This window comes from Amphibalanus amphitrite, unplaced genomic scaffold (assembly GCF_019059575.1).
Source record: "Amphibalanus amphitrite isolate SeventyFive unplaced genomic scaffold, NRLGWU_Aamphi_draft 000345F_arrow, whole genome shotgun sequence".
NCBI lineage: Eukaryota > Metazoa > Arthropoda > Thecostraca > Balanomorpha > Balanidae > Amphibalanus > Amphibalanus amphitrite.
In genome coordinates, this window is record NW_024881840.1 from 526,897 (window position 1) to 554,747 (window position 27,851).

Genomic DNA, 27,851 nt, shown 5'->3' on the forward strand with positions numbered 1-27,851 from the left:
AATGAAGCTCTCCACTCAAATCGATTCAGTTTTCTAAAGAGCCAGCCTTGGCAAACAGTGTTTTCCGACAAGTTTTATCTTTATTGGTGCTAAAACACTGTAACCAATATTTCGCGTCGGCTTGTACAAGATTGCTTCAAAGAGACACAACACATATGCACAAATTAACAAAATAGACTCTGGGCTGGTGACCGGGAACCGAGAGCGCCTCTAGCCGAAGTACTCGCGAGCGGCGCGCAGAGAAGGGCCGGCCAGGCGCCGAGTCGGCCGGCCGGACAACGCGCCGCGGCGGCGCCCGCCTATCACATACAGGTGTTCCAAAGGGCGGCCGGCGCGCCGCCGCCAGCCAGCCCCACACGGTGGGGGCGGCGGGGCGCGCGGCCGCCGGCGTGGCAGAGCGGCGACATCCAGAGCGGTTCACATCCATCGCCGCGTGAGATCTCCCGGCGGGGCGGCGGGCGCCGCGGACGCTGAGGTAGGGGCGGAGCGGCCGGCCGCCACCGCGCACACCACACGCGGCTCAGCCCGCCCACACACTACAGCTACTTAACCACCCGAGACGCAAGTCCAACAAGAAGGAGACCATATACTCTTGACTGAGGGCGCGCACAGGGCGCCGGCGCCCGCGCGCGCGCAGCGCAGCGCACGAGCGTCAACAACATATCACTATGGCAACACAAACATCAGTTCGCCGCGAGCCGCGGGCGCGCGCCGTTTGAACACTATGATTGGTGGGATGAGGCGGCGGCGGCGGGCACGACGGCCACGGCGGCCGCCGCGCCGCGGGCCGCGCATCATTGAGAGGTCTTGATGCGTTTGCGCGTGGTGTTGATGGGCGGCACCTGCTGGGTGGCCAGCGCGCGGAACGCCTCGGCAATCAGGTGCGGGTGCGAGGTGATCATCGACTTCCAGGCGGGCGTCTCCATCACGTCCGTGGCGTGGATGTTGATGTAGTCGATGGCCTGCGCCTTGAGCTGCTCGGCCGAGTGCAGGTCGGCCAGGATCAGCGCCTCGGCCGCGTTCTCGATGCTCAGGTTGTTGCAGAGCGCCTCCTCGCACATCACCTTGAGTCGCTCCATGGCGTACTGTAGGCGGACAGAGGCGGGTTAGACACGTGTACTGACGGGTGATCACATCTCTCGATCGGCGACAGAAGTTAGAGCCAGCCACGGGGCAGAGAGACCCGGGCATCCGTAACAGTAAAACGGTACCTAGACATGTGTCTAGGCGCACAGGGGCACACTGGTCGTACTCAATCAATCCTTGTGGTTATACACCATGCAAACAGTCAAGAAATATGAGTAAGCAGTTCCCCATACCAGAAATGACACTGCACTCTCAGCCTAAGCACACTTCCACCCCTCTCCGCTCCTGTCATGCGACAAACACCCACCTTATCAGCGGCCGAGAGCAGGTCATCGGCCATCTTTTCCAGGTTATTCGTCTTGCCCGTGTAGATGAAGCGCAGCATCTCGCGCAGCACCTCATGGTCGACGTCAGTGATGTCGACCCGGTTGTGTTTTCGCTCCTCCATCTCGTGCTCAAACATGGCGGCGAACACGGGCGACCGGGCCGCCAGGATGGCTTTGTGCGCCTGGAACTCTCGGCCGCCCACCGAGAGGGTGACGTCACTGAACCGCTGGCTCTCGAACAGCTGACCCAGGTCGTCCGAGAGCCGACAGTCGGGCACCTTGAACTGCACCTGGTTCGACTGGCCGTAGATGTTGACGCTGTCCGCCACCACGCTTACCTGCGGACGGAATGGAAAACTGTAGTTAGTGGACAAGTCAGCAGGTGGCGTAGCGAGGGGCTCAGAGAAGCCGGATATTTTCAAGGTCGGCTGGCATTAGCCATTCATGAGGTCATCGTCACGCGATAGCGACCGGTGTGCTGGCGTGCAGGCTCTTTAAATGAAGCCGGCGTAAATACGCGGCCGGCGGCACGTGGCACCGTTCGCGGCGGGTCGGCGCAGCGGAGGGCAGAGCCGGCGAGCGGCGGCACCCACCTCGCAGAAGAGCGTCAGCTTGTCCTCAGGCAGCAGGCCGTTGGCCTCGTCCAGCAGGAAGTCTCGTCGGATAAACTTTTTGAAGCCCCAGTCCTTGCCCTGGACGAACCGGTAGGCCCGCTGGCTCTCTGGAAGGGATCGGAGCGGATCGTGTCAAACACCGGGCGGACGGTAACCAGATCATGCCAGCGGCCCGGCCGGCAGACGGACCGGACCGGCGGAGCGGTGACCGGATCGGTCCACAGCCGACCTTGGCGAGCGCTCGGCGATAATGTGGCTTATGACGCACCAATCCAGCTCAATTACACCTAATTACTTACGGTCTGTCAAGGGGACGATCAAAGTTCATGACAGTTAAAGCAAACGACAGAAATACACGAGCATTTCGGATAAAAGTACTCACCCATAGCCTTCGTTTCTTCTCGTTTCGCGTTGAGTATAGAAAACTTGAATTTCGCCCTAACTTCTTGTTTGTTGCATGCTACTAGAAGAAGATATAATGATAGGTAGTCTTTGCTCTCTTCATCTAGACCCTTGGGGTTGACTCTCAAACACCTGTGAACAAAGGAAAGAGTTCGTCAGCCCTCACAGCTCCCGGTGTCGAGGAGCCCACCCGCGCCACCTGAGTCCCACGTGGGCCCAGCACAAAGAACTGGCTGCGCCGCGGCGCCCGCTGCCACCAACCGTTCCCAGCGGCGGTTCTTGGACAGGCTGGCCATCGAAACCATTCGCAACGAGTAGCGCGAACCCATCATCATCGGCGTGCCGCCCGACACCGGCCGGCGGCGGCGGCGGCGGCGGGGGCGGACACAAAGGACGGACCACCGGGCGGGGGCGGCGGCGGAGCGGTGTCCTCCGGCCGGCGGCGGACCGGTGTATCCTTGGGTGCTTCCCAACCGGCGCCAGCGGCGGCGCGCCACAAGGCCGGCTTGGTCCGCCACCGCGCGCCGATCCGCCCGCGAGGACACACGGCCAAAAATACCACCCGGAACAGCGGCGGCCGCTCCCCGCCGCCCCTGCACACGGTGCCATCAATGCGTGATGCATGGCCGCCGCTGGCGAGACGGCTGCGTGGCACAGCAGACAGCTCCGACGCATCCAAACAAATAAATCCCACTAACGGCCCGCGGGGAGGCCGGGCCGGCGCGGCTGGCGGCCGGCCGCGACAGGGGCACTGGCCGCCGCGCCCAGGTCAGGGAGGTCACCCGACCGGCGACCGGCGGCCGGCGGCCGGCGGCTGTCCTCTGTCGGCCGCCGACTGACCTTCGCCGCCGGCCGCTGGGCATTGATCAGCGCGGCCGGTGGCTGCCGCCCACGCTGCCGAGCTGCCGCAGCTGCAGCGGCGGTACACAGCTCACCGGGCCGGCCGGGAGCTTCGATCGCCGCCGGCCAGCCAGCGCCCTCCGGGACGCCGGTAACACGGCACGGTACGGCACACCGGCCGGCGGCGCGGCGGACGATCGATCCCGACTGTCGCCGCCGACCGCCGCAGCTCCGGGAGACGGCGCCGGGCGGCGGGTAGGTCAGACGCAGTGCAGGGGACGGAAGCCGGGATACGAAGAGTGGGAAGTGGAGGGATACCGCCAGGAAAGGGTAGCCAACAGGGGGGATTACACACCACCACTGCATCAGGCTACAGATCTCCGACCCCGTGTGACCTATGACCCGTGAACCCTGCATCTGATCAGTTGCCGCACTGCAGCCGCCTCTCTCCATCCCGGGACCGACCCAACCCCATACACCCGGCCACGACCTCACGCTCTCGTGCGGAGGGCATCACGGCCATCGTTTGTTGCACCACCGGCGACGGGACCGAAAGGACCGCTCCAGATCGGAGCGAAAGTGTCGGGAGATTACCACACGGAGAGCGGCGCTCGCACGCGGCGGCGGCGAGCATTCACCGGCGCCGTACCCGTCAGGCCCCGCGGAGTTGCACCCTTCTTACCATTTGAGTTTGTCGTTGGCGCCGGCCGAGAAGGTGGACGATTTGAGCACCTCGCCCATCTCCTCTCTGCAGAAGCTGAAGTTGTTGATGGTCCACATGTAGCTGAATTTGACCACTTTCACCTGAGGACAGAGAGTGGGCCTGTGTGAGCGGCGGGTCGCGGCGGCGCCGGCGGGCGTGAGGCAACACAGCCGCGGGCGGTCCCAGATCGGCCGGTAAAAGTGACACCGGAGAGTGGCACATAGTCTGGGACACCGACCTCAGCACGCCACACACAGAGGCAAGACACACGCAAATGCAGACACGCAAACGAATAGATAGACACGTGGCAGGTAGGGCGTACAGCGTGATTACATAGCGGGCCGGCCTGCAGGGAGCAGTCACACGTGTTTCACCGGTAGCCGGCCGGCCCAGGTGCCACGCACAGCCGGCGCCGCCCGGCTGCAGGCGGGCGCCGGCTGCAGGCGCGTGCCGTACTCCCCAGCCGGTTGGCCGCACATATACAGATAATTCAGCCGGGGAGGGAGCGGAGAGAGAGCGGCAGTGCTTCAGCCCCGGCCGGGCTGCTGCAGCCGTCGGCCAAAAATACGGCAGCCGGCAGCGAGCGCGGGGTGAACGACCCGAGCAATCGGCGCCCTGTCTGCCAGTCGGTGTGGGGGTGGCGAGGCGGGGGTGGTGGGGTGGGGTCGACCACGCGCCGGCCGTGCCGAGCAGAGACACCTGTCATCGGGAGGCCACGCGAACTGGGGCGTCACGGTGCCGCCAGTCCGGCCGGTCGGATATCGCGCTGACGGGATGCCGGTGCCGTGAGCTACCCTCTAGGGAGCTACCCTCGCCCCTCGAACCGTCACCCTCCCGTCTAATTACCTCCGCCGCCGCCGCCGCCGCCGTTGCTTTGTCCGTGGGGTGCGTCTGCCGAGCTGGGGCGCAGGCCGGCGTCCCCTGTTGGCGGGCCACCGACCCTCGCTCGGTTCCCCTATCATTTTTACCGGCCCCTCTCCCTCTCAAGTCGAGTCGGACGCACCTCGCCCCTGTCAGCGGCTCGACGGCCTTCCCTGCAGCGCGCACCCCTGCCACAATTATGCAACCCTTGCTGGTGCGCGCTGCCGAGCGCTTCTCGGCCGGAGCCGTCTCGTGCGTCCCTCGCCCTCCACTTCTTCCCGGTCCCAGACGGCGCGGGCCGACGGCCGAGGGCGTTGCACTGCCGGCACGACGGCAGGGGAGCGGCCGCCCGGGTCAGGCCACCGTCGCTCGGGGAGCGTCGCACCCCGCCGGGAGAGACGGCCCGCCACGTGGGGAGACGCAGCGCGCGGCGGTATCGGCGCGACACTCCGTGAAAGCCGCCGTTTCACCGGGCGGCGGTGAAACTGGCTCCTCGATCGCTGCAGCGGGCCACGGGTCAGCCGGCCGGGAAAGCCGCGCGCTGCCTCGGACACGCACGCGGCGTACCAGTTGTCAGCGGCGGGCCGAGTGACGGCTGCGCCGGCCGCCCAGCGCCCCCGGCCGGCGTCCGTGACCCGGCCGGCAACGGGCACAAGGGCGGCGCGGCGCCGCTCACCGCACGCGCCGGCTCCTCTCCGGCCGCGGCCCGATATACATGTGTCGCGCCCCGCTGACAAGGCCACCGCCAACACCAGCGCACCAGCAGCAGCTATACCATCAGACGGATCGCGGCCGAGAACAATAACAGAAGCCGGCCGCTGCCGCTGTACGGTATCCTGTCACAGGAGCGGGCCAACACTGGCGGGTCCGACTACGCACGGCGCGTCCACTGCGTCAACACAGACAACCTGCATCGCCCCGCGTCATTAGCATGCGAACAAAGGCGCCGGGCGCTGCTCGCCGCACCCTGTCGAAAGGCGGCCATTATTGGCCCAGTCCGGGTCACCAGGTGACACGACGGTGCGTAATACGGCCCTCTCTCTTCACTTTCTATATGCAACAGTGTTTTTCACCGCGTGAAAGTCCCTCTCGGTGCCGCCGAAGTGGCACGTCCCCGGCGCGTTTCTCTCTTTCTCTTTGGCGGCGCGGGCTGGTCGGCGTGCTCCGTTTCACTGGACGGTACCGGCGGCGGCGGCGTCGGTGACAGGCGCCCACCCGCCGACCCGGCGCCGCCCGTTAACATTGACCCGGCCGTCAATCGACGGTCGCGGACGAGCGGCGCCGCCGGCTCCGACCAGATTAACCCAGTTGTGATGGCTGCGCTCCGGCCCGCCGGGATCCGGCTCGGCTATTACGGGAGCTGTCGACGGAGACAGAGCCGAGCCGACGGCCCGGCAACAGCGCAGCAGGCCGCGCCGGTACCGACACGGCCTCCCCGGCGCGGCGGCGAGCGGCGCGGGGGACGGCCCCACGCGGCCCGCCGCCCCCGCATCACACCACTGCGACACGTACCCGAGCCGGGGCCGCACGGAGCCACCCTACTCATCACCCGTCCAACGGCTGGCCAAAGGACGTCCGTCCTCCATCCGGTAGCCGACCACAGAGCGCTCCCAACGGCTGTCCTCCATCCCCGTCTCCAGGGACATTCAAACCTCGGCGCCGTCCCCTCTTGCGGCCACTTTCTCTGCGTCGCCCTTGTTCCCAATACGGCATGGAGGCCGCGGCGCGGCGGCAGCGGTGGCGACCCCGGCCGCGTCCCGGCGACCCGGTCGTCCCTGTGGCCGACACGGCGCCGTACGCACCGGGCCGGCCGGCCGGCGGCGAGGTCCCGGCCCACGCACACGCGCGCCGGGTCAGGTCAGGGTGAGGCGGCTCGGCGCCGGCCGGAGGTCACCCAACCGGCGCCGTCTGCTGTCGGTAGGCCAGGTTCAGAGAGATGAACGGCGGCAGAGGGGGTGGGAAACGGTCTCATCTGTGGTCGGCCCGGCGCGGTGACGGTGCATTGGGAGGGCGGGGGTTACATCACGGGCTGCGGCACCGGCCGAGGGTCGGAGGTCGCACGGGCGGCGTCCGACCGACCCCGGAGCAACTGGGTCGTCCCGGTCCGGCCGGCAGTCCACCGATGGCCGGCAGCCGGTCCCTCATCCGCTAGTCCCGATTCGCGAGTCACGCACGCGGCACGGCCTCAAGTGGGGCACGGCGCGGCTCTGCGGTGGTCAACATCGACCGGGCGCTCTCCAATCAGTCTCCGGCCGCCTGTCGAAGGGTGAGAGCGGGGTCAGCGGCGCCGGCCGGCCCGCTAACTGGGCCGTCACAGCCGGAAGCCGCCGGAGGACGGCCGGCCCAGGCCGAGACGCACGCCGGCCGCCGACAGACAGTCACACGGAGCCGCGCGCCACCGCCGGCCCACTCTCCTTGATCTACTTTGTCTGCGGCTGGCGGCGGCGGCGACGACGGGCGGGGGGCAGCGGGCGGGAGCGGGGGTCACGGGGGCGGCTGGTGAGCGGATCGTCCGGTGTGTGGCCACCGCCGTCCGCCCCGTGGCGACATATCCTGCGGGGTGTCCGGGGCGCAGTCGGGGGCAGCCCCGCTGCACGGCCCAGCCCGCTGCAGCCGGCCTGTCCGTCTCCCTCGTCCCCACAGTATTCCGGGACAGCGCCGACGCATATCCCTCGCATTGGGTGGTCTTTGACCGGTCAGCGCTGCCATTCCGACACGCCATCTTAAGGAACGGCCATGCCCGTGCCATTGTGCCTGCAGCGATGATGAGCGCCGCTGGCCGGTCGCCGGCGCCGCGGCTGTCCGGCGAACAAAGGGTTCTGCCGGCCAGCAGCCGCCGGCCGCGCACCGTCCATGTGAAGGTCAGCCGCCCGGCAGCAGCGGACGCCGCTCCCACCGGCTCGTCACGCTGCCGGCCGGCCCGGAACGCCGGCATCTGGCCGCCGTCAGCGGCCGGCCGGCGCTGACCGCACGCCGTCATCACCTCATAGCGCCGCGTCGGCGGAGCGCACGGTCCGACGGAGGGCGGTGTCCGCGCCGGCCGGCCAGTGAACGGCCTCGGGTTCGGCCGCCGGACGGACGGCCGGTCACCACCCGGGGCCGTCGACCGGCAGCGGCTCCGGCGCCGGCGCCGGCGCGTCTCCCTCAGCTCGACCGTGCGTGTGGCGCGCCGGTTCAACGCACCCTCGGACCCGGCGGGCGGCAGCGCCGAGCAGGGCCGACCAGCTGGTATTGATCGCAGCCAGCTCACCTGGCGGCAGCAGAGCAGAGAGCGGCCGCCGCCCCCGCAGTCGCCCGGGAGGCTGCGCTGCACCGTCCCCGAGCCCCGGGGCGGTCCCGACATGCCTGGGGAGCTGAGTCAGCCCGGCCGCGCAGAGCACACGGTCGGAAATAGCGCCGGAGCCCACCCACCCAGACGGCCGGGCCTCCCAAACAGCCAGCGACCGGGCCACACCAGGAACCAGTCCGTCCGACACCCCATAGATGGGCACTGTCACCAGGCGGCGGCGGCGCCCGAATCTCTCGCGGTCCGCCGCTGTCATCTGAACAGAGCACGGCGTGCTCCGGTATCTCCGCTAACTGCGCACGGCGCGTTCACCTCGGCCGCCGCCGGTGACCGGGACCTGTTAGCGGTATTACACCGTTGCGTCCGGTCGGCCGGCCGACCGCTCGGGCGGCGGCGGCGGCGCTGGGCGGTGCGTTGACCGGCCGCCCGGCGTACAAGGTCGGTCACCGCGGCGGCGCGGCGGCGGCGGCGGCGGGTGACGACCGCCGTGCACCGGTCACGCCGGCCGGCCCGGGAGGAGGCGGGCGGCTGCCCATGAGAGGCCGCTGACCGCCGCCGGGACACGTCGCCCGCGCCAGCGCGCGCAGCCAGACCGTTGTCAGGAAGCGGGCCACGCGTGACCCGTGCGGGTCGAGCAGTCACAACGGGACCGGCCGCATCCCCGGCCCATATCTGCCCGGCGCTCGAGTCCAGATCGCTCCCACGAGGGTCAGGCGCGATAGCCGACCGGGGTCAGCACGGAGCCGGCGCCCGTCACAGCGGCCGGGGGACAGACACCTGCGGGGATGAGCGGCGCCGACCGTCTCCGGCAGCGGCCGGGTCCGGGTCAGGCATCACAAACAGCGTGACTCTAAACCGCACCTTTACGGGAACGCCCATGCGCGCATCCGGATTCGAGCTCCCTTTTCAGGCGCGATACTTTGAAGTGCAACAGTGAGATATCAGCGATAAAACGCTTTAGCACCCGAGTGTTGGTAAACACCGGACATTGAATTGTGGTTGATAAACCACGGATTGCGGCAAGAGAGATGGTGAAAATGCGCTGCGAGTCGCATCTGGCGGCGGCACCGCCCTTTCACCGCGCCGGAGAGTGGCTCTGCAACGCCGGCCGGGCCGGGCCGGGTCAGCCGCCAGGCCCGGTCCCCTCCCTGGCTGTGGGCCGCACTTTCCAGCTCGGGCGGCGGCCCGCGCGCTCGCCACGGCACATTCACGACACGGCGCTGGCCGAACGCGCTGGCCGCAGCTCTCTTACCCACTTTTACTTTGCGTAACCGACCCGGGCGGCGGGCCGGCTGGCCGCGCCGGTGACGGTGCTCGGAGAGAGGCGGACCGGCCGCGGCGCGGGTCACCCAGCCGCCCATATCGCAACCCACCGCCGCCGCCGTCCACAGAGACGGTCGGCGCGCATGCAGACACACAGACAGCCAGCGTGTGGCGACGAATTTCTTCTCGAATTTCTCCGGAGCCGCGTCACCGCGGCCGGGCGCCCTGGAAAAATTGGGCGTTTCACCGAGTTCCGATTGGGAATTTTGAATGTCCAACACAATAGGGCGTCGGAAAACAGTGGGAGGGAAGAGCGCACCGATATCTCTCTCGGCGGCCGCACAAAGAGCTGTCAGATACGGCGCCGGCTGGCGAGAGCGGCCGCCGGGAGCGCGCGTTTCACGTTTGTCGCGCGGAGCCGGAGGGCGCGTTTCGCTCATCCTCGCAGTGTCGACATCGATTGACGAGCGTCCGCCAAGGGGACACGGTTCGTCGAGGGGAGTCCGGCGTTCAGACAGGGACGCGGGAAGGGGACGGCCGCACCTGCGAGGGCGGCCGTCAGCAGACGCCCTTGAAACCCGCCCGGCCGCGCCGACAATGGCAGCCGCCGCACGGGTGGGAGCCGCGCGGCTCGCCATCTGGAGCGCGCAGACAGAGACGGAGCCAGCGACAGGACCCCGGCTGGCGTCCCTGCCACTCCCCGGCCGTTCGAGCAGATAAACCCAGAGTATATTGAGAGACAGCCTCCGTACCAAGCTATGCGTCGGTAAAAATAAAGAAGCCACGTGATGGCTCAATGTTGCTTGCTGTGAGATGCGTCCAATAGTGCTTCCGGCGATCATAGAATAGACCCTCAGAGGCGTCAGCAGTGCTTATAACATAATCTGAGTTCAATAAAACTCCCCACCTCACCTATGACGAAGCAGATAGCCACGATCCCGGCGCCCTCAGAGTCCCATGAATCATGACCATGAGCGAATGACATGGTGACAAAGCGATATCCAACATCCGATATCCACCACACATAGGGATAACTTCCTCTGTTGTGTCAACGCCGGTCGAACTTATCCCTCTAGTGATGGCATCATACACTAGGATGGGATCAGGGCAAAAGCCAACAGACATGGAGTGAAACTAAGCTTTCACACAATTTCCTTCTCTGACGTCAATAGCGCGGCGCCGTATCACACGGCCGGTGACGCGGTCCGGGTCCTTGTGGTCCCGGAAACCGGCGGCATATCATCCCCGGGTCCGGTACAATCGTGTCACCCGACCGCCGGCCGGCCGGCCGACCTGCAGCGCCAGTGTTTGTCCCAGTTACCGCCCGTCGGCCCGTTACACACCAGAGCAGCCTGCTCCTAATCCGGCGTGGCCGTTCCCAGCCGGCCGGCGCCGTCTCCGTCGTGCTGAGACTGTCCCTCAGCGCTGGTCATTTTTCATGTGCTGCACAGAGCAGCGTGCCCTGTCGTCCTCCGACAGCGGGCCTTGGCCGGCGCCGGCTCCGTCAAACAAGGACAGCAGCGCGGCCGGCCCCCCAGCCGGCCGGCCGGCCCACCTCCCAGGCCTTGTCCCGGTTGCGCGCGGGGCCGCGGTAATCTGACATCAGCTGGCAGCACGCGACACGGCGCGCTGCGGCCGATGTGGCGCGATCGGCGCGCGCGCCGGTGAGATGCCGCCCGTCAGCGCCGCTCGCCGTCGATGCCGTAACCGGCGGTCGTCCAGAGAAAGCAGCCGGCGCTGGGCGACGGGGTGCGCTCGCCACCTTTCTCCGAGCGGCGCGGCGCGGCAGTGCGGCCCGCCGGAGTGTCACCTCCGCCGCCTGCCGGAAGCAGCGCGCGCGGAACGGCCGGCCGGCGCGGCCCACCGAGCGCGCCGCCGCCTGAACCCGGCCGAAAAACGACGTGCGCTTTTTGCCACGGCATGGGTAAACGACCGGACGCGCGTCGAGCGGTGTCTTTTTGCGGCCGAGTGGAGGGAGGCGCGGCGTCACGCGTCTGCGCGCCGTCACCGGGTGACCGGCCCCGGAGCTGCGGGCGGCGCTCCCTCCCTCCCGGCTCCCCACCCTCCTGACGACGGCGGTCAACGCCCCGCCCGGCGCGGCGCGGCGGCCCGGTACTCCGATTGATTTCCCGGCCGGCCGGCGCCGCGACAATGAGGGTTCGGTCGGGTGAAGCACCTCCCGGCGCGGCGGTCGACCCCATTCAGTCGGCCGCTCCACTGGTCCCGGCCGGCCGGCGCGTGCAAAAAGAGAGCAGCTCAGGTCGGCCGACAGCACGCCCGGCCACGCCGCAAAAACACCAGAGGCCTGAATCACCTCCCAAACGCCAGGAATTCGGGTCACATGGAGCTTTTTGGCCGCGCCATCGACGATTTTCTCGCACGCCCGTGTGTTTATCTGAACGGCAAACAGAGACAGCGGGCACAAGTACACAACGAGTGAGCCGAGACGATCCAGCCAGAGGCTAGCCGCCGGGCCGTCTAGGTTCGAACGATAGCCTATCTCGATCTGACCTCACAGTGCGACAAAGGAAAAAACATCGGATCTCATTCGGTTTGGGGGGCGGGTGACGGCAGCCACTAGTGCTCCGTGACCCCGGGTGGTGCCGGGGAGGAGCGGCCGTCGTGCCGGCCGGCTCCAGTCGGGCCTACCCGGAGGTGCGCCGCCGGCGGCGGAGGACGCGGACACGGACGCGGCCGGACGCAGCGCCGCCGTCCGAAGGCCAGCCGCCAAGGACCGGCGCCGTGCACGCCGGCCGGCCCTGAGCGGCGCCGCACGCTGCACGCCACCCATGGCCTCGCTCGGCGCCGCTTTCGCACCAACTGGTCCGGTCTATCGGCGCTGCGGTGTGTCCTTTGTCGCTGTGGCGCGCTGTCGCCGTGCTGGCTCAGCGCGGAAATCCGTCAGCGGCGGCGGCCGCGCCGCTAGTCGGACCGGTGCGGCGGCTCGCTCGGACGACAGACACCGTTTGGTGACCGTGTCTGCGGCCGGCCGACCGGGGCAGCGCCCAGCCGGGCCGCGCCGCCGCTGCGGGGAAGTGTGTCACACCCGTTATCGGGGAAACTGTGCAGAGCGCGCCGTTTCTCGCGCGCGGCGTACCAGCGGACGGTATCTGAAGGAAAGCGGCGGAGCAGCGCCGGGTCACCACGCGGGTCGGCCCGGCGCGCCGTGACGCTGCCGCCGGCTCGGCAACAGGTCTCGGCCCACGCCGGTCGCGATCCGGGCCGGCGCATCACGACACAGCACGGCCGCCGAGGGGTGGGCGGCGCACGGCAGCATCCCGCCGGCCTGCAGCGGCCACCGCTGACGCTATCGCCAATGCCATCTGCGCGTCCCCGTGGGCTGGCTGGCCGAGCGGCGGTGACGATCGCGGCTGAAGGTTACCGGCGATCCCGGTCCAAAGTTCGGCGCCGCGCGCCCGCCGGTGGCGTGCTGTCGAGCACGGCCGGCCGAGGTCGCGCCCCGCGGTGTCGAAACAGCAGCACGGCATCCCTGCCACCCCTCCCCACCGTCCTCCGCAGCAGGCGGGGGGAGGGGCGTGCTGATATTGAGTTGTCCGCATCGGAATGTCACCAGCGGGACTGATACGCCCCCGTTCGGTGAAACGCCACCCGTTCGCCGAGCGACCGGCTGTTGCCAACAGACAAACGTAGCGCACGAACAGGCGTGTGACACGCTTAGAGACTATCCCTCCCCTTCCGGAGAAAGGGGAATTCAGACAGCTTAGGACCATCACAAAATGTTACCAAACAATTGTGATTTGAACCCGTTGTCCACCACCTCATGTAGATCGCGTTTGCGCCGGTTTCAGACGTGGGGAAAGGCAACAGTGCGCTGCCGCGGCCGCAACCTTTCGAAATGTAAAAGTGTTGCGGGGCAGGCGAGGCGGCACATGAGCGAGAGGCTTCCGCATTGTTGCGCGAGCGGCCGTATGGCGCAGTAGAAGGCTGGTCGCCACCGCCAGTTCAGCAATGTACGACACTGACAATAGTCTACCGACTGCTTGACAACAAACACTTCTAATCCAAGGCACAAGAATGCTGTCATCAAAATGCACAAAGGAACGCGCATTAATATTGGTGAAGTCGTATTTTTACGAAGGAGACACTCCACAATCAGGTGACTGGGCCGACGCCAAACCGAAAATCGATTACCGAGAACAAAGCCTTCGGGCGTATTTCGGTCCAATGTCGGACATGTTTCGAAATAAGCGTCTTGTTCAACAGCTCAGTCTCCGGTACTCAGCAGCCTTGACACGGAGGAAATCTGGCACATCGGAGTCTAAAAAAGGTCCTCCAGATAGCATCACGGCGGCGCAACCGGCGCCGCGGGAAGTGGAGCAGAGCTCAGTGTTGGAGCACACACCACGCCGCCGCGCCGGACGTGCGGCCCTGTCAGCCGGGCGCGGGGACGGAGGGGCGGCAGCTCCCATCAGCTGGCCGGCGCGCCGCTCCAGGTGCATTGTCCGCGAGCGTCCCCGAGCGACCGGCGCGCCGGCGCTTTGTGGCCGGCCAGTGGGAAGGGGAGGCCACCAGTACCACGCGGCGTCCACCGGCCCGCAGGGGTCGCCGGCCCCGGCTCGGCAACGGCCAGCCTTGGACGGCGACGTGCCACGCCGACGCCGACGCCGGCGTGGCAACGCTCCCGGTATCGGCCCAGGCACTTAGCCGGCAGACCGGCTAAGAAATATCGACAAACTTGAGCTGGACGCTGGAGGAACACCACGTGGTTCTCTTCAAAGTTTGTCACTTGAATGAGCAATTAATTTCGACACGAAGGAGCCAATAATTGTGATCGGTGTGCTTAACAATGCTGGCCGTTGAAAGTGGCAGTTCTAACGACAAAGAGCCATTCAGTATGGATGACCTGTGGTAGATAAGTGCCTTAACGTCTCAATCGACATGTCACGAGCATCCAATAGATCACAATACTGATCGATTGGCAGAGGGCCGATCTCGATGACTTTATCAGCCTGCCATTCAGCTGCGGGCTCGTAACTACGGCACGACGCGGTGCAAACAGCCCCGGTCGAACGCACGCTCATATGGGGCAATCGACGTTGCCTAATCGCCGCGCGTTCGCGCTCGGCCGACGGCAATAGGCAGCGACATTGTCGTGCTCACCATACGCCGCCAAACCTCCCCGTGACCCCGGCTCTCGGCGCTCTCCGTCCGCAGCGCGGTTTCCTCCCCGCGAGCTCGCCGATCACGCAGACGGCGCCGTTCTGCACTCCCCGCACGGCGGCTGGGGTGGCGCAGTTTCCCTGTGATATCGACACCCGGCGCGGACGGGTGGGCGGCGAGGAGCGGCGGCACGTCCCAAACAGTGCCATATCCTGGGCCGCTCCTCACGACATCCGAGCACGTGGTCGGCCGGGCGGCCGCACATGCGCCCCCACACAAAGGATGGTGAAACCGGCGGCCCTACTTTTCCCTCCCGTTTCACCCGGGTAAGATCGTGGCGCGGGGCGCTCTCTCTCCCTCTCTCTCCAGACCGGGGTGCGGGCGGTGGTGGCCGGGGCAGCGCCGCCAGCTGCCGACGCCGCGCACCTGTGCGGTCGGTCGGCCAGCTGCGCGGCCGCGGCCCGCCCGGTCACCGGCGCGGCGACACACGCCCGCTCGGCACGCGCTAAATAGGCCGCCGGCGCCCAGCCGTCCGGCCCAGCTGACCTATTTCTGTTTGGGCGGCGCGGCGCACACTGGAGGGGAACCACGCACAACTGGGGCGATCAATGCGTGCCGGGAGGGAGCAGGCCGACTGTGGGCGGGGAGTCGCCGCCCGCCGCCTCCCTCTCAGCGTAACGACGTTGGCGGACGGCGCGCAATGACCGACCGCCGCTCGCTCGCACACAATCGATGCTGCTACCGCCGCCGCTGCCGTCCCGCTGGGATCCAGACGCCGCGCAAAATCAATGCACAGATACACCCGGCACCGGAGAGGGCTCAGGTCTCGGGATCCCAGCTACTGCAGCGGGCTGGTGCCGCACTTGCAGCCGATCACACGGCGTAGGTACTGCTCTCCAGGCTGCTAGAGCTCATCACCCGTTCGACTCACCTGTGTGAAGCACCAGTTTTCTGCCGTGGGCTGAGAGTTCTCGTTGGAGGTCGGCGGCGGGCTGGAGACGCGGGACACCGCCATGGCTGACGAGCCGCGAGGCTGAGCGCAGGCCTCGCTAACCATGGCCCGCCTGTGATCAAACAGGGCATAAGGAGTCACATCACAAGTCAAAGTGATGGAAATGAACCACCGCAGCCATGAGCCAGTCAGGCATCAGGGTAACAAAGGAATGTGAGAGATCATAGAACCCTGGGTAGATCTACAGAGGTCTGCAGAGACCAAAGTACTGACTGTGTCACTGTGCAGTGTGCAAACATGTTTAACAAATGGTAAAATGATACTCAGTTGTTTAGCACCTATAAAAGCTGAAAATTATAGACCAGTGTTGCATTCAAACAATGATCAGCAGCATTTCAGCAGCATTTGTGAAGTCAGATACTGACTTCGCAAATCGCCCACAAACAGAAAGCTGCTCCGTCAGCCTCATTAATCTATAAGCAGAAGTTGATAAGAATACCAGAAACTGTGCATCAACATTGTGTGGTTGTTATTCACACTTATTAGCTTGGGTAACATAAAATTTCAAAATAACTGGACAACTTTATAGGCTTCTACTAAACTAAATTTTCAAATTTTGACAGATGTCAAATGATTTTACTCAAGCTTGTAGGGGATCTATCTACCAATCATATATGTGTGCGTACAAAGTAATCAAACAGGAACCTCCGATGTCATTAACAATGATGTGGAAGTTGCGCCCAGTTAAAGGGAAAAAATCATGCATATGATAGCAAGATAGGTACCTACCTATGAATTATGATAGGTAATTACACAACAAAGCCATTATCATTCCCAGCTAATATTGATATCTTGCTACAATGAAAATGATCTTGAGCACATTTTGCTAATACACATTGTAAAAAGTTATCCCACAAATTGAAATAGGTACCTAGGTGGATACCTAAAAACCTACAATAAAAAAACAATGAGGATTGCTTTCAACTAACCTCGATGCAAGTCCCCAAGGTGAAGTTGGAAAATCGCTATTAAAACTCTGATCAGGGAGGTCAGCCATCACAATCTTAGCAAGTTTTGAAAGCTTTACTAGGACTGGATGAATCCTACTAAATTAGCAAAAAAGCACATTCAACTATAAACACTTCACAGAAACACAGATTGACGCAATGCTGATGCCAAAACTTGCAATTGATTGCAATGTGCACAGCGTCAAATACAAACAACGACATTTTTGGCGCGGTTGAGTCAAAAGCAGTTTGTGAATGCCGGGAATACCGCAAGTAAATCATGGAGAGCCCATGCTTACGCATGTTAGACGCATGGCACCAACAACATTTATCTGCAAATACTCACCCCGAAAAGAAACTAGTCGGAATGGAATCCAGTGTTTCAGTTTCTTGTCACCCAGCACTTAAAATTTATCATATAATAGATAGTGGCCAATTCGCCACAGCGTGAAACACACAGGAGCTTAAGTCGTTTTACGATTGCTTTTAACTTTGATTCAAGAAGTTTTCCACAAGAGTCGGCGCACCCCTCGCACTGGCCGAACCACGAGAACTGAGCAGACTCCGCGAGCCGCCCACAGTCCTCACCCGGCGGCCTCCAGCGGATCTCTGGCGGCGCTCGGATATTTTGAGCGTGGAGGTCACAGATCTGGGCATTCACCGGCGCCACGGAGGAAAGTTGCTCAGCAAGACGGTACTGCGGGGGCACAGTGAACCACAGGAAACGAGGAAGTGTTGCGTTGAAAGCAACGAACATAGTTTGTGATTCTCTCTTTGCTTTCAACAAATGATATAGGTAGATGATTATTATTATAAAAAACATTATTGAAAAACATCATATACGCCTATAGGTAGGTACCCACTACTATCAGGTACCTAAGTATGTAGTGTAGCCATATGGCGTCGCCAGAGATTTTCGGTTGGGGGGGGGGGGGGGCAAAATCAACTTTTGTTACGAGCGAGCGAGCGCAGCGAGCGAAGCGAAGTCTTTTCAATATAACGGAAAAATCTCAGTACGAGCGGCCCGGCCCGGCCCGGCCCGGTCTGTAACGCTTTTGTGAGGCTTATATCTCAGCAACCGCTGGACCGATTGGCCTGCGGTCTTTTTTGCACCTAACCTAACCAAAAGTTACGCACGGCATAGCGGCAAGGGATCCCTTAGAGAAAGGCTTGGGACTTCCAGGCCATTTCAGGCCACTCATGGTCAGTGTGGACTCTCAGAAGCCTGCAGTTAGGATACCTGAGATCGGCGTGGGTCATCCCAAATATTTACGTGTATGTGGTTTTCCGAGCCCAAGGTGGGGCCCTCAGAAGCCAATGTAGTCGACGGGCGCTAAGAGACTGGGCCCAGGGTAAGCCTGGAGCCCTCGGATAACAGTGTGAACCGTCGGGGTCTGTGTCGATTCCCTAAGGACCCTACGTAGGGACATAAGAAACATGTGTTGCAGCCCTCAGAGGTGCACGTGAGTTGTGATCCCACAGATGCCGGCTTGGGGTTACCAAAGTCTGTCGCCTCAAAAGTTCGGCTGAACTATCCGAGGCCAATTAAGGTTCTCAGAAATTTTCGAAGGCATCCTCAAAGATTCGTGTGGCCCTTCAGAGGACTACATAATGTATAAGGTCCTCAAAGATCCCTGTAACGATCCCTCGCTCAAAGATCCCTGTAACGATCCCTCAAAGATCCCTGTTATGGGCCCTCAGAAAACATGGACACCAGTGGGACTCCAGAGGCCGGCCTGGGCCCTCTGAAAGCTTCTTAGAGCTCAGTGGAGCTCCTTAGGAGCTTGTGTGAAAAGCTGGCGACCGCCCGACGATGACCCGTGTCAGGGGAAGGAGGTGCGACATCCGTGTGCGGTGTGCTGTCTAGTGAATCGTCCGTTTGTATATAGAGAGAGCGAATGTCCAGCGATTGAATCTGTATGCCTGTGTTTCTTGTCCCCGCATGTTTTTGTTTGTGCCCGACTCAGACTCTGGACTGTAATCGCCACGCCCCGCGTGGATTGTCCATGAAGGTAATACAATACAATACAATACAAGCTCATGAGCCCTGCGGCACTTGAACGGTACTTGAGCCTGTCACAGACATTTGGCGAGAGTTGAGAAAGGCCCCGAAGATTTTATGTCACGCTTTGAACGAAAATTATGTCAGCAGGCTCCAAAACTTATGAAAATCAGCTATAAAATGTAATATAGAACCAACTAGGAACATGGAATGAATCACAGCATTGACATTTCCGTGTCTGGAGTCGGAGTCTTGAAGATTTTAGCGACTGCGACTCTGACTCTTGTTTGAACTGCACGATCCAACCGAGTCTGACCTCACAGGCATTATCAGAAAGGTACCCCCATTTTTTCCCGACTCGAAAATCTCATCGGATCTGCATCAATCTCAGGGGGTGCCCGGTCCGAGGTTGGGGGGGCAAGCTGCCCCGCTTGCCCCCCCCCCCCCGTGGCGACGCTAATGTATGTAGCTAACGGTGCATGGCTTGGGAGGTAAGACCAACACTCGTGCTCTGCCTGCCTCCTGCAGAAAATTTGACGTTATACATTTAGCACGGTGCTACAAACGTAAGTTCTTAGTTTTTTTTTTTGGTTTCATTGCACTGCAGATCATACTAAAAATATATATGTAGATGAGGAACCGTTATTGCCTATTGGGGTTATCGTTTAATTCAGACTTCAGAGGGCTTTGGAATTGCGACTAAATGGACAACGACCGATGTTTGAAGTCGTGGACTCCGAGCTCGGGCTGGGTCAGATCATGTCACTTCAGGATATGTCAGATGCTTCAGCTATATGTAGGTACCGCCAACGTCCGGCGTCCCCTACATCAGGTAGGCCTAGGTAGGTAGAGGACGTCAGACAAATTAGATTAGGGAACCTCACCAGCAGCCTGTATGCCGTTTTAGGATTGTGGTCGATATGATCAATAGATAAGGTGTTCATAATGTAGGGGGCTTTTACATTGGATGAACAATTACATTCGTCCGGGTGGTGGGGGAGCATTTTTGGCCACACCTGACACCTGCCAGTTTTTTATGCGTGTGTAAAGAAAACTGCGGCGCGCCGCGCCGGGAAACTTAATACCTATAGCTTATGTACTATGTAGGTACATATGGCATCATTGGTATAGCATCGATTTCGCATCATGTGTGAAATTGTTGATCCCACGTAAGGTCAGGTCACCAGGTCAAGTAGAGGGACCGTGCCTCTAAGAAATAAAAATAAAACATTTGTGATACTGTCATTCTACACAGAAGTTTAACACTCGTCTATTGCGCGAGAGAATCAGTAGCTACCAATACCTAATTTGTATGCCTCGGAATTACGAATTACGATGTCGATGACCTAAGGTCAGGTCAATATTAGCCGTTTTCACGACAGTCATCTGGTACACATTTGGTGCACATCTGGTGCAGATTAGGTGCAGCTTTGGTCAAATTAGGTTCAGTGTGTCTCTTAGTAGCTATCAGCTAGGGATGTACTAATTGCTTATATACCTGCTTTGTCATAGTATCAGAGAGTATCATCAAGTACAACACTGAAATAAATTCATAAAATAAAGATATTTGCTGTAAAAGAGATTAGGTGCAGATTTGGTCCAATTAGGTGCACCTCGCCGGGTAGTCCGTCGTGAAAACGGCTATTGCGACCTCTCCAGTCTCCATTCCAGTCAATGGGAGGAAATTTAAATATCCTTTTCTTTTGGAGGAAAACACTTAAACACCAGGATACAGGCAGGTAAACGTGACACACTAAATCGGAAAATTACACCCGTGGCCCCTCTATATGCCCCTGAAGTCATCTCAGGTCATGAAAGGTCGCCAACAGCTTTTTTAACAATAAATATAGATAGAATTTAGAAACACGCTTGAGCGATGAAAGCACCCTAGATGGGTTCGTCTGAACAAAACAAATCAATTTATAAGCAACCTGACTTTTCCGTGACCTTGACCTGTGGTCAAATTTTCAATTTTTAGGCTCACCTCTCTCTATATCAGCTTATCAGTTAGTTCGACGCGTCTCAACGAGAGAAACGCAATGCCGGTAAAATCAATGTACCTAAAGCAAGCTTCATGATGTAAAAAAAAATATTGCAGAAAAACGTGCATCCGAAAATGTAAAATTTGGTGACTCCTGGGCCCTACGCCTCCTGGATTCTAAATTGTTCACCCCCAGGTCAAATCTGAGTCCTGAGAGCATTATTCAGAGTGAGCTTTAACCCTATTCCTGGCGGGGGGGGGGCCTCAGGAGCCCCCCCCTGAGGTTTTTTGGTTATATCTCCCAAACGCGTTGAGCTAGGAAGCTCAAATTTTCTGACTTTTCCTAAAAGGCTTCTACGCAACATGTCTGAAAATTTTGAGTTGATCTGACCTCAGGTCAGGTCACCAGAGGCGGTTTGGTGACGCTACCTCAGAAAAGTTTGCAATCACGCCAGAGCTAGAGTTTTTGACCGACCAATTTCTTCTCTTCAGGGTTTAGTTAGGGTACCAGTATGTGCAATTTGTATATCTCGGAATTTTGATATCGGTGACCTAAGGTCAGGTCAATTTCGCGACCTCCCCATTATAAGTCAATGGGGGAAAAATCAACTCCCTGTTTTTACCACTAAAACGGGTCGGAATGGCCCCATATACCATACATGACTTCATATACGATCAACCTTCACTACCTTGTGGTCTGTTTTGCTGTTGGGCACCTGTGAGGTCATGTGACGTCATCAAAGGTCACCAAAGGTTTTTGGCCAATAACTCCGTACAGGAACAAGATACAGACGCGTGGATGGTCTCATTGTGTTCAGCTCGTCAAGACGCATCGAATGATATACATGATGACCTCGAGGTCACGTGACCTGAGGTCAACCTTTGACCTTGACCTTTCGAGGTCAACATATATATCATTCGATGCGGATTGACGAGAGGATCACGATGATGCCCTTAGTTGGTTCCTATCTTGACTAATTCGAAAGTTATTCGAGAAAAACTCTCTCCATATCTAGTGCCGCCATTTTGACTTTTTCGACCCCTGTGACGTCATCTTTGACCTGACCTGAAAATGACCTTAGTAAAAATTGTAGATCTTGGCCGTGCGTATCCGATGCCGTTTACCGCTTGTCGCTATCTTGCTTCGTTCTCGAGATCTCAGGGGGGGGCCGAATCGGCCCCCCCCCCGCCAGTTTCTTGTCCCGGCGGAGCCCGCCAGGAATAGGGTTAAAAGAGCTAGCGAATGCGCTTTTCGCGGCGCTGTAGCTCTGTTGCTTCTCTGGTTATGCGCCGATTTGTCGAAATAGGCGAAATTTAATCTTTGATTTCCTCTGGCGGCCTGACCTTTGACATGCCCCCCGCCCCGAAAAAGAAAGAACTGACGGAAAAATCATCATAATTTTGCTCTTTCGAACGACGCCTGCTGAGTGTCGCTATATGGTTGTAAGGAGTCTGGTTAAGCTTGTTAAGTAAATTTATGTTCTGAAACTCCTGCATCAAAATACTATCTCATGAAACTAAAACGTGTGACAATTCTTCTCGCATTAGATGCCTATGTAGGTATATGTAGTTAGGAATCTGAAGCCTGAAGGTGCCTAAAGGTGTCAAGGAGGTCACGCCCACCATCACCACTCCAAAAGCCAGAAGAAAGGTAGCATTTATGTGGGATCTTAGCCGTTTATAAGTACCTAAAAAGTATATGTACCTACAGATGATTTGATAGTTTGACGGTTTCTTATCCATCAAGACCCACTAGGTGCAGTTTTATTCGGGGCTCGGCGTCTGCACTGTCTGCCGTCTGCCGGTCGAGTGGCGCATCGAGGGACCACAGAGAGGGATCTGTCACCCGGTGTTCGTTTCCGATCAATATCCCAATGTGACGGCTCAGCGCGTCTGTCGGGCCGGCACTGACGGCTGATCAGCGAGGCGGACGGCCGAGGCGGGCCGGCGCCCGAGGAGGTAGGCTGTGCCGCACGGCAGCTCTGTCGGGCGGCGCGGCGCGGCGACGTAGCTACGGCGCCTGGTTACTGTGGCATCACCCAAAGGGATGGGAACGGACTCATCCCTCGTCATCACTCCGTATCTAATTGCAGGTATACCAAACGGGTGAGTCACCTAACGAAGAAGCTGTTTTCTATGGCGAGGGCACGATTAGCGCTCCGATGTCGACACAATAAAAGCAAAGGTACGTACCTATACCTAATTACGTAGCTCTGTTCTGATGTGTGCTAGCTCTATGCTCAGTAGCTAGAGGCTTGAAACATACAATAGTAAAACTAGCCTAATAAAATGAAACTAGCCTAATGATATATATATGGTACTTAACCCGCGCCCCGTTGGGCTCTGCCGAGCAACACGCCCTGTCGGGGGGGGGGGCGATTTGCCCCCCCCCCCAAGATCTCGAGAACCACGCAACATAGCGACAAGCGGCAAAACGGTAAACGGTAAAAACGGTAAAAACGGCAAACGGTGTTGGATAGCCCTATCAGTGAACTACCTTGCGACCCAATTTTATGCGACCCAATTTTTTGCGACCCCCTAGGTCAAACCGATGACGTCACAAGTCAGGTCAAAGGTCGAATTTTCACCGTTTACAGGCATTACAAGAAATGCGTTGTAAAATCGAGTTAAATGCATTTCGTTGAAAATCATCGATGGGGAAATGTTCTTCAAACAGATATTTTGCTATTTGAGGTCACTGATACCAGGTCAGGTCACAGATGTGAGGCCACTGAGGGTCACAATATGAAAATATCATGTGATGCATGTATTATGGTCCATTTTATGTGTCAAATACGATTATGTGGGTCAGGCAGCCTTTGGGGGGTCAGTTTAGATTATGTTCTGGTGAAGGTCAGGTCAAGGTCAGGTCAAGGTCAGGTCAAATAAGGTCAAATTTCAAAGTTGATATTTTTGCATAAAATGGATATCAAATTCGATTCGATGCAGCTCGTCACGGGGAGTTCAATGGTGGTCTTTGTTTTGCCCTACGTGGTCTAGAATCGCTATAAATTGAGTTCAAAAATTTGACGTCATCATTTTTGAGCTGTTTTTTTCGCTATAATTTGGCCAAAAAACGAGATATCGATCTAAAATTTGGTATATATATATATATATATATATATATATATATATATATATATATATATATATATATATATATATATATATATATATATATATATATATATATATATATATATAGAAGAGCGCAGGGACTATCACATATATTCCGTTTTTTTCGAAATTCGGAAATTTGTTTGGATTTTTTTAGTTTAAAAAAAAATCTTTTTTTGAATTTTTGGGGGTCAAAAACCCAACATTTTGACAATCCGAGATGGCAGTTTTGTAGCACAGCTTTTTGTCTACTAGACCATATAAAGAACTTTGAAATTGCTTGGTAATTGTAGATTTGGTGAGCGTTTCAAGATTGCATGTATAGATATATTGGACAGGTATGTAGTAAAGAGCAAGTAGCATACGAATATATTCAAGTAGCAATTACATATAAATGCGCGGGTTTACATGGGTTTATATGTAATTGCTACTTGAATATATTCGTATGCTACTTGCTCTTTACTACATAAGATTGCATGTTTTTTTGCTCATTTTTGCTCGAACATGACCTCAGTTTGACCTCAATAACTCCTGACCTAAGGTGACCTAAGACTGGAAATTTGGTGTGAAGGTGTCAAATTGATTTCCGGGATGGTACTGAAAATTTGGCGGCGCTGCGTCCCGCTGTTTTCTTGCTATTCAGGAAAAACCACAGGGGGGGCAAATTGCCCCCCCCCAACGGGGCGAGGGTTAATAAAAGTTGCTAAACCTCTTACAAAAAATAGCCTAACGGCTATCAGATAGCCGTTTTACGACTGCACATTTGGTCACATTTGGTACGATTTGGCCAACTTAAGTTTCTAGCTGCTTCTTAGTAGTTTCTGAGTTTGTCGGTACGGTAGGTGCTTGTATAACTGATTTATCGAATACGCAGACATCATTTCTTATTAAGACATTGAAATAAATTAATGATAGGATATTTACTGCAAAAGAGATTCGGTTACATTTGGCCTCAAGTTCGGTGCATTTGCCAGATAGGGGAAAGCGGGGTAATACGGGCACCCTAACTATGGAACCACTTTTCGGCCGCTTAGAAACAACAGCGACGCGAAACTGAGAGAATTTGTTTTAGACATTTTACTTCCATTTGCCTGAAGAGGGAACTTAGACTGTAGACAACAAATAAACTGTAGCTATTTTTGTAGATGTAAACATTGCAAAAAAACGTCTTGTCCCACCCCATGGGGTAAAACGGCCAGCTTCTTTCACCGACCAGCAGAGCTGGAGCTGGCCTTATCTGACTTGTAAGCCGGCGGACAGAGCCCAAAATGTAAACAAGCCAAACATCGATGATTTTTAATTTGACCTGAAGAGTGACGTCATCGGTGATCTCGAGGTCAACAAGATTAGGTTTCGCTCGACAGTTTTCCGGGGCTATCAGACGCCGTTTAAATTTTGATAATCGGCCCAGGAGTTTCGGAGTTAGGAGGGGGCTATGAATACCCCCCCCCCCCCCAGTAGGGCGTGTATGAATACCCCCGGCCCACAGGCCCCAGGGGCGCGCGTTAAAAAAAATTAAACATTACTTGGCATGTGAGATGTGGTGTCAGGAAGGATTTTTTTTCTGGCTTCTTCGTGCAATCAATTACGTTTCTCAGTACAGGAACTAGGGCGTGTTACGATATTTCAATATACCTACGTCACCGATCAGCCTACGTTTCGCGAGTTCATCCGTTTGAGCTTTTCTGGGTAAGGTGCCTACTTATTTGTGGTATTGCCGGGAGTTCCTTTGCATGTGTTAACCCGGAAACAACTTATTGCCTGCGCTCAGTTGAATAGCTTATAACCCATACATCCGTTGTTCAATGTTCAGCCGTGCTATTTCAGCTTTGCTGAGGCTTTCAACCCTCAGTAATATTTTCTTGCAAATTAAAACAAGGTATATGGCCTTCAGATGTAGCAGAAGCCGTTCACATATTCATAATCCTCCATTTTAGGGCAAGCTTTTGTTTCTTTTTTGTTTCGTTGGGTTAGGCCCTTTCGGTCTAATGAGACCATTTCAGAGCCGGAAGGATGATAGGATATAGGGGAGACATTGGTCTGGGCAGGCACCCTAGTGAGTCGCCGGGGCTGAGCCCGTCCAGAGGACAGGCCACCCAGCCCCAAGGCACTCACTGCACCCGGCTACGGGGTGCGCTCCCTCGGGAGCAGCGGTGCCGCTCCAAGGGAGCAGCCCGCATGAGATAAAGTTGCCTGTCCAGCCCGGAGGGGGGTTGCGGCGTGGAGGAGAAGGATTTCAGCATCCTGAGGATAGAAGCACGGAACGGTGAGGGCAAGCTGGACTAATGTAGGTACTAGTATATTAGTCCAGCTTGTACTAGTATATTATATTTCAGCCAAGAGCAGGAAAAACTGCACAGACATCGAAAGGTTGGTTCAATGGCGTGTGATGTGTACGCGAACTCCCTGAGCCCATGCTCTCTGATATTTCTCAAGGAGGACGGTTGCGTGCAAGGCTTCAGAGAGAGGCTCCCACTTCTTAGCATGTGAGCGAGGTCACCTTTGTAGTTGGGCTGGCGCGCTGAATTCCTAAGGCTCCCCATACCACGTGGGGATCTGGAGCGAACGCAAACCATTGGCATGGGAATGTGCGTGCTAGTTTCATTATCCATAAGCTGAGTGATGATCTAATGAGACGACCGATTTCGGTAGTGCCCGTCGTTGGCGGCCGAGGGGGGGGGGGGGAGTTGACGTTTCCTCTCAGCTGTTTGCATATCGTCACGTCTCTGTTAGCGGGGTCGAGTGCTGGTTTTCCTGTCCCGGACCACCCCATCCTCCCGGCCCGCGGCGGGCTGCTCTGAACCTCCCGACACGGCGCGCGGGGGCGCCGCCCGACCCGGGGCGCCGGCCGCTGGCCTCGGGCGACTATTTCGGTGGCGCTCTGCCGCCGCCGGCGCCCGGGGGTCGGGGTGGGGGGCAGGGGGGCTGACCTTCGCCTCATGGCGTCCGGCGGCGGCCCGGAGCCGGCCCCGATCGACAGAGGAGCACCCCATGGCAGCCCGGTACACAGCCTTGGGGCGCGGCGCGCGGCCGGCTGCCGAACGGCGTCCAAAGGTCGGCAGCCGGCCGCTCGGCCACCGGGGACACCAGAAGGTCAGCCTCAGGGTCGGCGCGCCGCCGGCAGCCTCCTGCAGCGCCAGCACGGCGCAGCACGGCTGCCGGATGCCAGAGCGGCCGTGCTGGCACGGCACCGGCCGCCGACGGCCCGGCGGACAGACTCCAAACCCATCGGCTCGAGTGGCGTGCTGGCAGATCCGCGCCCGATTCGCATGACACGGCACTGGTTCGGCGAAACCGCTCCAGTTGACGCCGGTATTTACGTTTTCTGCCGGCTGACCCCATTAGTGGTCCATGGAGACCAATCAGGCGTAGGCGCGCCGATGGCAGACCTACATACGGCTCGGCCTCCTGACGTCAGGCGCCCATGTCGGCCAATTTCAACAGGCCGTGCCAATTCCTGGCCGCCAGCACGGCCGCGCGTTTTTCCGCCACTGGGCTCATGTGCCCCGGACTGGCCCACTTTGGGCTGGTCATGCAGCTCAATACGGCACCATCGGCTCTGGCCGCTCACCAGGGCAGCGGCGGCGCCGGGCCCGGGGGACGGGCCGTGTCGATACGGCGAAGGTCGACCCGTCGCGGCCGTCCTGTCGCCCGGCGCTGGTGCAGGACTGGCCCCCGGTAGGCGCGGCCGTCCTTGGTCGGCGCCGTCCCAGAAAGGAGCCGTCGTCTTCGAGCGGCACCTCGTTCAGTCCTGGATCCACCATTCCCTGATGGACCGGTGTGATAGACCAGACCGGGGTGCGGCCAGCTGAGCGATTTATAATGCCCGTAAATTTGCAGCAAATTGATTTCAACGAATGCTAATTTCATTTAAGCCCACCAATATTCAAGTCAACGCCCACCAATGTATGCTCGGCATTGCACTCCATCCTGATGATACCTCATCAAGTGGCTTCAATTATGACTGAGAGCAAAACTGGGCACGGGAACTGACGCGACTGAGTCCCGCGTACCGAGGCCGACTATATGATTGATAAAAGCCGTTTTCACGACGGGCTATCCGGCGAGTGCAGCTAGTTTGACCAAATCTGCACCTAATCTCTTTTACAGCAAATATCTTTATGTTATGAATTTATTTCCGTGTTTTAAACGATGATACTCTCAGATAATATGACAAAGCAGGCATACAAGCAATTAGTGCAACCCTAGCTGATCGCTACTTAGAGACACACTGAACCTAATTTGACCAAATCTGCACCTAATCTGCACCAAATGTGCACCAAATGTGTA

At 58.7% G+C, this 27,851-nt stretch overlaps 1 protein-coding gene across 2 annotated transcripts; it reads right to left on the bottom strand.

The window, feature by feature from the left end:
• Positions 1-58: 58 nt before the first annotated feature.
• LOC122389149 (protein roadkill-like) lies at positions 59-17,086 on the bottom strand. Of its 2 annotated transcripts, none has more exons than XM_043380876.1 (7): positions 16,808-17,086; positions 15,434-15,566; positions 3,951-4,072; positions 2,409-2,560; positions 2,006-2,133; positions 1,394-1,750; positions 59-1,085 (listed from the first exon to the last, which is right to left on the bottom strand). In XM_043380876.1, exons 2-7 carry the CDS (start codon positions 15,557-15,559, stop codon positions 795-797), a joined length of 1,176 nt encoding a protein of 391 aa, XP_043236811.1. In that variant the 5' UTR covers positions 15,560-15,566; positions 16,808-17,086; the 3' UTR covers positions 59-794. The 2 variants fall into 2 exon arrangements, with proteins under 2 accessions (XP_043236811.1, XP_043236810.1); XM_043380875.1 differs by lacking the exon at positions 16,808-17,086 and adding an exon at positions 16,444-16,645.
• Between the last annotated feature and the right edge of the window lie 10,765 nt (positions 17,087-27,851).